Source organism: Podarcis vaucheri (genome assembly GCF_965113315.1).
Source record: "Podarcis vaucheri genome assembly, chromosome: 14".
Lineage (NCBI taxonomy): Eukaryota > Metazoa > Chordata > Lepidosauria > Squamata > Lacertidae > Podarcis > Podarcis vaucheri.
Window position 1 is genome coordinate 32,211,585 of NC_138752.1, and position 13,358 is coordinate 32,224,942.

General features: G+C 46.4%; 1 protein-coding gene across 1 annotated transcript in view; it reads right to left on the reverse strand.

Annotated features, from left to right (window-relative positions):
• Positions 1-13,358, reverse strand: part of CHTF18 (chromosome transmission fidelity factor 18) — a 38,386-nt gene that overhangs the window by 4,441 nt on the left and 20,587 nt on the right. Inside the window, exons 18-20 of the mRNA XM_082199311.1 lie at positions 13,129-13,278; positions 10,887-11,017; positions 2,867-3,011 (exon numbers count right to left, since the gene is read on the reverse strand). Coding sequence (XP_082055437.1) covers positions 2,867-3,011; positions 10,887-11,017; positions 13,129-13,278 — 426 coding nt within the window. The remainder of the gene's footprint in view (positions 1-2,866; positions 3,012-10,886; positions 11,018-13,128; positions 13,279-13,358) is intronic.

Below are 13,358 nucleotides of genomic sequence, written 5' to 3' on the forward strand. Positions count from 1 at the left end.
GAAGTCACACTGCACACCACAGCCGTGGCTGCCAGTTTGTACACCAGCATTGCATATTAGGAACAAAAAGCAAACACCTGGTGTGTGTGTGTGGGGGGCATCATGCACTGCATCTTGGCATAAGAAGTCTATCGCCACCCAAAACACAGGAAGAGACCCGTGTGATTCAAAAAGCTTGCATCGTGTATTTTAATAAGTAGCTGGCCCAGATTCTCAATTAGTCTTTGGCTCCTTGTTCCCTTGGGCGTTTGCTGAGAAAGACCTTTGAGCTCATTTGGTCTCCGCAATTCCATGATTGCTGTAAGCCTGCAACTATTTCCAGTTTCCATCACTACTGGCTAACAGTATATTTAGAGATCTGGCCTTGCACAAGGAAATGCTACCCTCTAGGGGACAGAACCTTACAATGCTCTCTTCCATCATCATGATAATTTGACAGTAGACTCTCCTCTGTTGGAGGTTTTTAAACAAAGGTTGGATGGCCATCTGCCAGGGATTCTTGAGCCATGAACCCTGCATTGCAGGTGGTTAGACTAGAAGACCCCTGGGCTACCTTCCAACTCTAGTATTCTACGATTAGGAACGTAAGAATGTGCTCTTTGCTGAATCAGACTACTGATCATCTAGCTCAGTACAACACAGGCTGGCAGCAGCTTTCTAGGTTTTCAGGCAGCAAATCTGTCCAAGTTTCAACAAATTATGTGCGACTGAGCTTAAGGTAGGGATGCGGGTGGCGCTGTGGGTTAAACCACAGAGCCTGGGACTTGCCGATCAGAAGGTCGAATCCCCAAGACGGGGTAAGCTCCCGTTGCTCAGTCCCTGCTCCTGCTAACCTAGAAGTTCGAAAGCACGTCAAAGTGCAAGTAGATAAATAGGTACCACTCCGGCGGGAAGCGTTTCTGTGTGCTGCTCTGGTTCGCCAGAAGCGGCTTAATCATGCTGGCCACATGACCCAGAAGCTGTACGCCGGCTCCCTCGGCCAATAAAGCGAGATGAGCACCGCAACCCCAGAGTTGGCCACGACTTGACCTAATGGTCAGGGGTCCCTTTACCTTTACCTAAGCTTAAGGTACCAGCTGCCAACTGATTTTTCAACTCCACGCGGACCACTAGTCTGTTCTTCGTAGAATCATAGTTTTGTAGAGTTGGAAGGGGACCCTGAGGATCGAGTCCAACCCTCAACAATGTAGGAATATGCAGCTATCCCATACAGGGATGAAACCTGCAACCTTGGCGTTAACGGCACCAAACTCTAACCAACTGAGTTACCCACTGTCCATGCTGTGATCTCTTGGGTAGGATATATTTAGCGACACAAAAAGGCCTTAAAGCCACAGAAACTGGGCATCCTGCTGCCACCCTCCTCTTAGTTTACGTTGGCCTTACCATCTTCAAAAAAAGGGCCTTCACACAACATGTTTAAGGTGGCCTATTAGAGATTTCCTTTAGGGTGGCCTAAAAGACACCTGCTTCTTGGGAGAATAGCGATGACAAACCTAGACAGCATCTTAAAAAGCAGAGACATCACCTTGCCAACAAAGGTCCGTATAGTTAAAGCTATGGTTTTCCCAGTAGTGATGTCTGGAAGTGAGAGCTGGACCATAAAGAAGGCTGATTGCCGAAGAATTGATGCTTTTAAATTATGGTGCTGGAGGAGCTCTTGAGAGTCCCATGGACTGCAAGAAGATCAAACCTATCCATTCTGAAGGAAATCAGTCCTGAGTGCTCACTGGAAGGACAGACCCTGAAGCTGAGGCTCCAATACTTTGGTCACCTCATGAGAAGAGAAGACTCCCTGGAAAAGACCCTAATGTTGAGAAAGATTGAGGGCACAAGGAAAAGGGAACGACAGAGGACGAGATAGTTGGATAGTGTTCTCGAAGCTACCAGCATGAGTTTGACCAAACTGCGGGAGGCAGTGGAAGACAGGAGTGCCTGGCGTGCTCTGGTCCATGGGGTCACAAAGAGTCGGACACAACTAAACGACAACAACGATTTCGAAGGCACTTGAGCAAACAGAAAGTAGCATCAGGAGCCTCTTTAATCCAGATTTCCACTAGCAAATTATAGAGTTATAAATTTCAGTCTGCCACTTACAAAAAACCAGCCATGTCTCTCTTCCCACCCCGCAACAGATATCACCAATCTTTCCTGGTATGAAGAGGACGGAGACATGTAATGTCAAAGGATCAGTGCCAAGAACTCATGTGGTGGCAGTAATAGGCACTTGGGCCCACCAGAGGGCAGAAGAGCTTTCTAAAAGAATTTGACAATTATGACTGTCCTCATGTAAACCTCAGCATGAATGTTATGGCTGTCAATGAACTGATGCCAATCCCTTCAGCTGCAGTTGAGTAGCACTTAAAAAAAAAAAAAGGTCAGACATTTGCTGAGCTTAGAAAACAGAAAGCTTTATCACCATGGTGGAGAAAAATGACTGCTAACACATTTGCAAAGCTAGGCAGGGCTTTGCGATGGCTCAGACACGATTTGTGGTGCTTTGCAAGGCCCTAGAAGTCGTGCTGGAGGCCTAGTAGACCGGGTGCTGAGCATCCACAATTTTTTGTGGGTGCCCAGACCCCCTATAGTTGGCACCAGTGAGCCCCATCCACCACTGGCATGTGACCCACAGACGGTTGCCCACAAGGGAAAGTGGTCATCAGGTTGGAAAGGGGTCCTATCCCCTTCTCTGGACCACTAATTTTCAGGGATTTTTCTCCTTGGGGAACCTCTGGTGCAGAAGGCTTGTTTACCAATGAACCATTGCATGCTGCAAAGGATTCTGGGGCATACACAAGATCTGTAGAGCCAGACCCACTTATTCTTTGATCCACTTGCTCTCCCCAAGAGCCATCCAGCCACTTACCTGGCCAGAGTTCCGTGCATGAAGGAGGGCTTCTGTCCGCCTCATCTTCTCCAGCTCAATTTCTCTTGCGATAAGCTGCTTGGCTTGGTAAGTCAGCGGTTTCCGAAGTGGGAGATCTGGGAACCTACACACTTCCTCCATGTTTCTAGGCATTGCAGTGGGATAGATCAGTGCAGAAGAATTATAAACAAGAAGAGAACCACACTAAAAAACAGCAACTTATCTATCTCTGCTCATCTATGGGGGGCCACTGACTGCCTTTCAGCCTAACCTACATCACAGGGTTGTAGTGAAGATAAAATGGGGGGGGGGGAAGAACCATGAATGCCACCTTGAGCACTAAGTTGTACACCTGCCCACTCTTGCCCCCATTATTCTTAAAAGGGTAGACAACAACGATTAAAATAAAGTTATTAAAAAAAAAAAAAAACACAGAAGGTATATACTTGCAGCTAGCATTTTGGCAGGTTTGTTCAAATTAAGGTGTGAAGTTCTCTTTCTTGTGTACTGCCTTCCTAACACCAACCTGAAACAGCTCCTTCCCAATTTTAGGGCCTCTGTGAGCAGTGTTAGAAACTGGGATAGAAAAGCTAGGAGCCAAATGGCTTCTGGGACCTGGGTTGTGGGTGCCAAAACAGAATGTCTAGTCGGCATTTAGGTGTGTGTGTTGTTCTGATAAGCATGAACTAACATGTAATTTACATGAGTGACACATTGTTAAGATCACATTTTCAGCAGAAAATTGTTAATACATGTTTAATTTTAAAATAAAAGTATTGGTACTGTACTTCAGTTTTAAAAACACTCTACTCTTTATTGTTAAACTCCTTAACATATTGTCTACCCTTAACATATATTTCAAGCACATATATTTCAGTAATCCTTGAGTGTCAGCCAGGTGCAAAAAAATGGCACCCAGACTTTTTGAGGTGCTTGCAAATGGAGAATCTTTAGGTGCAAAATGAGCTTGGCACCCTCTTAATTTCAGACCATGTCTGTGAGTACGCTAGTCAAAGTGATCTTTCACTTCACCAGAACCTATTACTACTTGCCAGCATCCTGTTGCAGGCACTTTCACCCACCAGACGTCAGAATGTTTGTGAGTGTTCCATGGCTCAAAAGGAAAAAAATAATGCCCATGGCATTTGTTCCCCACTTCTTAACTTGGGTTTTGGTTTTTGGAATTGCAAGTTTGAAAGAAATCAAAATGTGTACTGTATAAAGAACCGTTATAAATTTCTCTCCAGAAGATGAAGACATCAGGTGTTAGAGTAAGAAAGGAAAGGGAAAGAAAAGGATACAGCTAATCAATGCACAGCTAAAGGAATTAACTGAGACAGACACTGACAAGGCAGCCTTGGCTGAACATTGCAAGGTTTATTGGTCTTCTAGAGTTTTCAAGCAGAGACTTGGAAGGAAATCACTTTTAATACAGCAAACAGGAAGAAAGAAGGCAGAGCTCCTGAAATGCAAGGGCTGTCACTACCGAATGTGCCAAGCAAGTGGGCAGAGACAATCCTGACGACACACACAATTTCAACATTTGCGCCTCGGATGCAAAACACAAAATGCCTAGTGAGAAATTTGAGATTTCTAAAGTGTGGAATTTTAACCTCAAATTTGAAGTGGAGGTGAAATGCGCCTCAAAATTACTTGTATGTGAATTTTGCTGGCAAATACTCTTGATATATTTTCTGGAATGTACAAAGCACTTAGCAAATCTTTTATATTCTGCATCAGCCTTAAGACGCTGGAAGAATCTACATCACAGAGTCAACCCTGAAAGCAGCAGATCACTTTTTAACAGTGCTGGACTTATAATTAGTTGGTAGCTAACAACAAAATGGGCAGCTTACAGGCAAGAAGGATACCGGCATGTATTTGACAGTTTCCACTAACAGTCTAACTAAATTTTATAGCAAAAATCATACCAACTTAATCCAGCCAACAATTTGGAATTTTGATTCTCGAACTCAGATGTCAAAATTTTGCTGCGATTTGAAACTGAGCCTTTCATTACATGAAATTCAACCAAATATGCTTAGTGGTGAAGGGTGTAAATTCCCTAGGGTGAAGGGAAAGTAAATTATAACAATAACCATAATAATCCCCAGCCGGAGTTGCCAAAGGTCAGGGATTATGTGAGTTACAGTCTAGCATCATCTGGAATAAATCTGGAAAGAGGACCCACCAGGCCTTCACTCCTCTTCTGGGGGCCAATGCATTGAACAGTTCAATCCTAACCGTTAACTTAGGACACCAGGGTAAGACCAATTGTCTAGAGAGGCAAGTATTCCCACAACACGCAAAAGGTAACTTTTGCAGACACATTTTGCCTACTTTGCAGATTATCTTTCCACCCTAAGGAATAAAACTTTGCTTTTAATTTACAGTATTTACTCGAATCTAATGCTTACCCTTTTTGGCCAAATTACGTTGTGAAAACGTAAGGTGTGCATTAGATTCGATGGCACATTTACATTCGCCAGCAAATACTTTTTTGGTTCCAAGGTTCTGAAAACTGAGGTGCGCATTAGATTTGATGGCACATTAAGACTCGAGTAAATACGGTAATATAAAATAAAGCAAGCAAAGCTAGATTCTTAGATCTTGAGACTAATCCACGTTAAAGAGGAAGAAATGGTAACAATCAGCAACCCATCTACTATGCTGGATGTGCCAGATATTAACCAAATCTAATTATCTCTTTCAGAAAGAAACACTGAATTGTCAACTGACTCATTTCAACACCTGCTGCAGACAGACAGAGCTCCAATTTTAAAGAGAAACAGGAGGCTTAGCATACTAGCAAACTCAGAGGAGTGTTGGAAGGGAGCAAAAGAACTAGCACTTTAATCAAGTAATTCACAAAATATGGTGTCACAATAAATAAGTTAATTAAAATAGTTAGGGACCCCTATGAATCTGAAGGACCCCTTTGCACTACAGGCTGCCTGCAGTGTCTCTGAATGAGTTGCTGCTCTGTCTCGGCTCCTTCAAATTGATCAATCAATTTCCACAGAGGGTGGGGAATTCTGCCCCACAATGTGCAATCTTATCATTCCATCAGCTCCATCGTGGTGGAATTACCCACCCTTCGAGGAGTCTGCCTGGTGCCCCTCTGCATGAGTCAGCGCTTTGGGCTTGCCTCCTTCCAAACGAAGGATCTTCCCTGATTGGTGACTCATGCAGAAACACAGAGGGTGGGATCCTCTGAAGGCAGCTGATTTGCTTCTGCTTTCCCAAAAAAGAATCATCCTTTTGGCTCTAAAGAGCATGGTATGTGCCCTGAAAGTTTAAACCAGGAAAAAGAAAGGGTACCTTTAAAGCTCTTTTAGGAAACACTGCCATAACCACAGCAAAGCTGACAAGTTTGTGCAAAAAAATCCAGCAAATCTAAGCCACAGCTATGCATTAATTAGACAAACCCTCTTGCGGCCAAATGATACACAACATATTTTGCCATTTTTAGTCAGAAAGCTTTGTTACAAAGATGGTGGCCAGCAGTGAGGTGGGGGCTCAATGAAGAGTAAAAGTCAAGGACCAGTATCTTTTCAAGTGCTGTTTCCTGCCTCTGAAGAGCCAGCGTTTTCCACATACGGGTCTTCAGCCTTTCTCGGTGATGCCAGTCACCCAGGTTGCACCAATCCCCTCAACTCTTCCCACAACGAAATGTCTTGGCGAGTTCTTCCTTCCACGAAATGCCCAAACATAGCACCTCCTCCCTGCTTTCTGCTGGCGAGACTCAGCTTTTCCTCCACGACACCCTGCAAAGTAAGACGACGGAGAAGCGAGGCTCAGAGACTTGGCTCCTGGGTCAGCCAATCGGAAGAAGAAACCTGCCGGTCTCCTCTGGCGTAGACACCCAAAAATGCAGCTGCTCCAAGGAAGAACGGCTCTCTTGGATACGAAACCGGAGTGGAAGTTTTGTCTGCTGAGCTCAGATCTGTGCCTGCCGCTCTTTAGCCTCAAATGGAGCGATGGGTTGGCTGCTGGTGGACTTTGGCGCCTTCTGGACCAGCGTGTGGAAGATCTCACTGCTTGACAAAGCCCACCCCGTTGTAAGTGTACTTGTCGCTTAAATTCCTCACTGCCTCTTCCACCGACGATGACTGCTGGAGGCTGGCTGGCAGGTAAATGAACAGATAAATTAGGCCGAGGAGGAGTAGGGCGATCACCAGCGGCACCCCCCAGTCAGTCACGAACAGAGTCTCCTGGCAGCGGGCTTGAAACATAGAAGCGGAAGGCGGGCTGGCATCCTAGTGGCCCGGCGAGGAGGGGAGAACCGGAGGCATCTTCAGCTTCTTCGCGCCTCTCCGTCAAAAGCCAAAAGGCAGCTGTTTTCTCTTCCTCTAATCCGATTAAGGCCAAACAATCTTGGCTAGGCTGGTTTTGAGCCCGGCGGCGGGGAGAGATTCCAATGATGAGAATATGCATAGAAGGCAGGAGAAGGCAGCAAATCAGAAGTCCGTCTTGTTGATCCCCTCAGCAGGGGGGCTGATGGCGAGGGTGGGAGGAAGGCAGAAATATATCCGTGCCTTGAAAGGGTGGGGAGCTCTGAAAACTTAATATATTCCTGGAAAGAGGGCAGCTCAGTGATATCTGGTAGAAATCAGGGTGCAGAAACCCAAACTAATAGAGCTGATATGATACAGGAAAGAAGAAAACGGAAATTTCTCCCATCCCCTGAACACGCAGACATGAGTGCAAACCACTAAGCCCTTTGAATGAATGTAAGGGATTTGGAGTGAAAAAAACATTTCCAGCTGTATTAACCTTGAACCTGATTTTGCAGAATGGAGGGATATTGTCTCTTACTTATAGTGACGGGCGAATCAAGGGCAAAATTTCTCATTAACAATTTGAGTGAAAGGAGCACCCAATGCAGTCTTGTGTTAGGACAGGTGGCTTAGAAGAAAGAAAACAAAACTTGGCTCAATGGGAAATCCAGCTTGAGTTTTGACATGATGATTGCGGAAAAACCCCACTCTAACCTGGCTGCCTGGGGTGAGTTCGGGGTTGTCTCTAGGTGATTAGGCCTTTGGATATCAGAAGGCAATTGACCCTCCTACCCTGGCTATTTACTACAGGGCTGCAGAGAACCAGTGGCCTTTCAGATGCTGAACTATGACTCCCATCAGCCCTAGCAAATGTGGCCAATGTCCAGGTATGCTGGGAGTTGTAGTTTAGCAACATTTGGAGGGCCAAAGGTTCCCTAAACCAGCCTTAAGACAAACAGGAAGCAGGCTTATACCTAGTTGGACCACTGATCTATCTACCTCAGTATTGTCTGCACCGACTGGCAGGAGCTCTTTGTGGTGGCAGGCAGGGAGTCTTTTTCCCAGTCGTGTCTGGAGATGCCATCTGGGGGCTTGAGCTCTCTTCCAGGCAATGAGAGATGCTCAGCTATGGCCCTTCTCACACTGTTTAGTATGGGAAGGCTGAACCATCATGGAGGGTGGGAAGTAATTAACAACACAACCCACTAAGATTTTCTTACCCTCATCACTTTAACATCTAGGCCAACTTTGGTAAAATTACTAGTCCAGGAGCGTTTTTACCAACTTACCTAGCTCAACACATTTCTATTAACCATTTGCAGACTAACAGAAAAAAGTTAACTAACTCTGGTCAAGCTAACCGCTTCAAGAGTCGCCTAAAGGTGATTTTTTCCTTAGCGTAGGTGACTAAGTCAATATACAAGCCTGATATGGGCCATCTCCCACATTATGGTTTTGCTACAAGAACTGAGGTGCAGAAGTGTAGCACAACTCCAGAACACTTCCCTAAACTACCCATGATTTCCACAAAACTCAACACATCTATGCGTGCGTTCGCTCATAGGAAGAGAGAAGACAGATTTGGGGTGGGGAGTCAAAGAGGATCAAACCTGATTAAGTGAGTGGAGAGGAAGTGGCGGGGGCTGGATCACAGGAAGGGAGAAGTGATGTGTTTAAAGTCGACATACCCAGAAAATGAAGAGGATATTTTCACCATCTGCTCAGGGAGGGCTGGAAACAACACGCTTGCTTCCAGATAATTTAGGCACAGAGAGAGAGAGCGTGCGCTTAAGCCGAATCCTTGAGTTTCTCTTCTACCCTGGATTATCTAATGTCACACGTGATGGTGGCCGATGCCACCTCTGGGCTGGTGCCATATTAGGTCTTTTCTGAAAAGATCACCTGATAAATCAGTTTTAACTGGTTTTTATTATTATTAACAAACACAATAAAAAAGGAGGAAGAAAGACACTGTAGTCAGAAACCCACAACAAGGGTTTGGGGTGCTAATTTCAGAGGCATCCAAGGTCAAAAAAGCAGAAGGCGATTAAATGCTGCTTCTCAGCAATTCTGTACAAAACCTGCTAATCTCTTAGAATCGGTAATGAGATTTCTGCTCAGAGTCAGAGGGTCCCTCGTGCCCAAGTGAAAATCCTAACATAATATACAGAACGCGGAAGCACTGTGGATAAAAATATGACTCCCCAGGTACTGGATACAATTCTGAATCCAGAATTCAGATTCTTGGATTCCCAGGTTTTTCATAAAATGAAATGGTGGACCATGCCTGCCGCAACCTCAGCAGCCAGAGGGAGTGTTGCTGAATAAGACCTGCCAATTTATTTTTAATTATTTATTTGTCACATTTATACCTCAACTTTCCTCCAAGGAGCTCAAGGTTGCCTCCATACTTCTCAAGCTACCCTTTTCATCCCCACAATGACCATGTGAGGAAGGTTAGGCTGAGAGTGAGTGACTGGCCAGGGTGAGTGGGGATTTGAACCCTGGTCTCCCAGGGTCCTGGTCTGGTTAGGGGTTGGGAATTAGCATACTCCCCCCCCATGAATAGCAAGGTTAGAATAAATTATGGAGGACTGCTCAGTCTCCCATGACTTCCACTCAAGTGTGTCCCAGGCAGCAAAATCTGGGCTGCAAAACAGAGGACCACTCCGCTTCCAAGTGAAATGCTGCCCCCAGAATGGAGTCACAAGGAAGCATGAGTGGGCCATGCTCTGAATTGTGAATGTCAAGGAGGAGCTCATGGATCTAGGTGCTCCTCATGTGGTGTGCGTGAGGAGAACATCAAGTGACCGTGTTTGAAATGCAACAAGATCAAGGGTGCAAGGAGACCAAGATTTCGTTTCTGTGTCAAACACAATGCTTTTCTAAAGGGGGATGGTTTGCAGAGTTTACACCAGGGGTCCCCAACCTTTCTGGGCCTAGGGGCCCATTTGGAAATAGAAGAAACTGCTGTGGGCCCATTTCACAGAGAAAAAGACTGAGAGTGCTCAGAAAATACAAGCAAGAAGCAACCCTTTCTGGGCCTAGGGGCCCATTTGGAAATAGAAGAAACTGCTGTGGGCACAAGGTGCCCATTTCACAGAGAAAAAGACAGTGCTCAGAAAATACAAGCAAGAAGCAACCCTTTCACCACACACATACCCAAATGAGTAAAGTGGGGGAGAGGGGAAATGGAACCCCCACAAAAAAACCTCCCTGGAAAAAAAGAAGGGCACAAAACCTTGGTAGATGCCAAGGAAAGGTGTTGGCGGGCACTGTGGTACTGAGGAACCCAGGTTCACACCAACAGCTGCCACTCACAAGTGGTAGGAAACTGGACCCCAGGGTTTACCCTGCTTTGCAGTGGAGAGTGGCCCTGCAACAAGTAGTGATGGATTTATAAACAGAGAAAAACTCCATGGAGCATAAGGCTATCAAAAGCTATGATGACTGTGTTCTGATGGAGGCAGTAGGCTGGGAATCACAGGCAGGGAGAGTGCTGCTGCACTCATGTCCCCATCAGAACAAGAAAACAGGGTGTTGGACCAGACAGGCCCCAGCAGGCAGGCTCTCCTGATGCTCTTTACCAGGCATGGCCAAACTTGGCCCTCCAGCTGTTCTGGGACTACAATTCCCATCATCCCTGACCACTGGTCCTGTTAGCTATGGATGATGGGAGTTGTAGTCCCCCCAAAAGCTGGAGGGCCAAGTTGGCCATGCCTGTCTTATACAGTACTCACGGGTCAAGCGTGAAGACATACTGCCCTTCAGGGGTCCGCTCCTGGTGGTAAGTAAGATTATACGCCAACATGGTGTTGATTAGCTCCCCCAGCTGTTGCTTCTCTTTCTGACTGTACAGCTGGGTGTTCACCTGGAAATTGCAAATGGAAGACAGTGAGTAGGAATCTCTCTTGCTACTTCATGCTCCTAGACCTCAAGGCAACATCTTATGGCTGACTTGGACTAACTGCATACATTGATTTGCTAGAGAATGCCCCTCTCCTGCAGAGCACAGGGACCGGCGGGTTAAATAAGGAGTAAGACGCACTTTTGGGTGGCCTTTCCTTCACTGGATAAGGGCAGAGAGTTAAGAGAGGACCCACACAGTGGGCAAAACTATAGCCTGGGGACAGCTTTGTTGTATCTGGCTGCCAAGGACAGGGTGGGGTGGGGGAAATGGCTGCCTGCCCATTTGCTTTTCCCCCTCTTCCCTCCGTGCCCGTCTTTCCTTTCGTGTCGTGTCCTTTAGATTGCAAGCTTCCAGGCACGGACGGTCTAGTTTTAGTTGGTTGTATGTAAGAAGCTCTGGGAGCCTTTTTGGCTGGAGAGTGGTGTAAAAACCCTCTAAATAAATGTAGGCACCCACTGGGAAACCCACTTACTCCAGAGCAGCTTTAACTGGCAAATCTGCACCACGTGTGAGGAACCTCTGGCCTGCCAGATGTTGCTGAACGACAACTCGCATCAGAGCCAGCATGGCCAATGTGCTAGGGAGCTGTTCCTCCCTACACCTGATCTAAAATCTCTGTTCCGCTGTTAAGAATTTCATCACATATGAATGTAAGAAGAGCCTGCTGGATCAGGCCAATGGCCCATCAAGTTCTGTTCTCACAGTGGCCAAACAGATGTCCCAATGCGAAACCAGCAAGCAGGATTTGAGCCCTCTCCCCTCCTGTGGTTTCCAGTAACTGGTATTCAGAAGTACTGCTGCCTCCAACCATGGAGTCAGGGCATAGCCACTGTGTCAGATTCCTACTCCATGAATTCCTCTGACCCTCTTTTAAAGCCATCCAAGTTGGAGTCCATCCCTGCCTCCTGCAGGAGCAAGTTCCAAAGTTCAACCCATCAGATGCAGATGTGCCAGGAGAATGGCCACTCTGCTACCAGCCTCAGAGTGCTTCAAGCATTATGCGTAGTTTAAGCAACGAGGCCCAAAGGACTCAAGCAAGCCATGCCTGCTACTTCTTTTTTGACCTTCAAAGATTCCCAACAGCCTGTTCATGTACCATGATTTGAAGGGCAATGGACACCAAGCAGACAAAAGATTTTTGTGACACAAACAGGATGGCGGGGGAGAGAAGGACAGGACAGGACACCTGCTGTCATTTTATTTTTTCGGGTACAGATCTCATCCACAGAATTAATTGTTTCCCTTCAGGTCTTTGCTTCTGCCAGCACTTGCATAACTGCCCCTTTTAGCCTTGCAACGCAAGAAGGTCCCCTGAGGTAAAGCTCAGGACAGAGGACTGGGACGGGATGGCCTTGGCAGTCCACTTGGGCAGGGAGGGTGTCCTTTGCTCACTGTTTCAGGAATGGGCAGGCAATCCTCACGTGGCAAACAAAAGCAGCTGGCAAGGGACACAGGGGTTTCAAAGGGTGACGAATGAAGCCTGTGGAATGGGGAGACTCACCAAACTAACATCGACTGCCATGCCTAGGAAAGCAGCCTTCACCAACCCAGTGGCCTCCGGATGTTTTGAACTACAACTCCCATCAGCCTCAGCGAGCATGGCCACAGTCAGAATGGCTGTGCTGACTAGAGCTGATGGGAGTTGTAGTCCAAAATTCCCAGTTTTCATAGTCACAGGGAATGTTTGAGGCCTAAGTGGCACTCGGGGATAGGAACTGGGCAGTTCCACCACCCTCAGCAGCTGGGGTAGAGATGCCCAGTGAGAGGGTGTTCTCTGTGACAGTCACCAAGTTGTGGAACTTCCTTCCCACAGATGCACGTCTGGGAACTTCATTATACAGTTTTTGGCGGTATGGTGAAGATGTGCCTGTTTACCCTGGGCCTTTGACACATGCGATGTATAGTTTTATGACCCAGACTACTTTTGTGAATGTAATTTGTATTAAACTGTGGTTTATATGGTATTTTAAATGGCTGTGATCAGTCCTGGGACCTTAGGGTAAGGGGTGGGCAATAAATCACATATATATGATGATGAAAATAAAATTCTCATAACAGAAGGGCTTCCTTACCGGTCTCAGTTTCGGTGAGATAATCTCCAAGAGGAGGCAAAGGGCCTCAAGGACGAGAGATTGCGGTCCGGCACGGCTGCGGGAGCTTGGCGTGATCCCAGACATCATGGAAGCAATGAGGTTCTGCATCTGAGTCAGCTTCACCAGGGACTTGAGAAAAACAAAACAAGCAGCACTAGTGAGCTGTCAGTCTCCAAGTTACGTTTTATCATCATGACGTGGAATGTTGT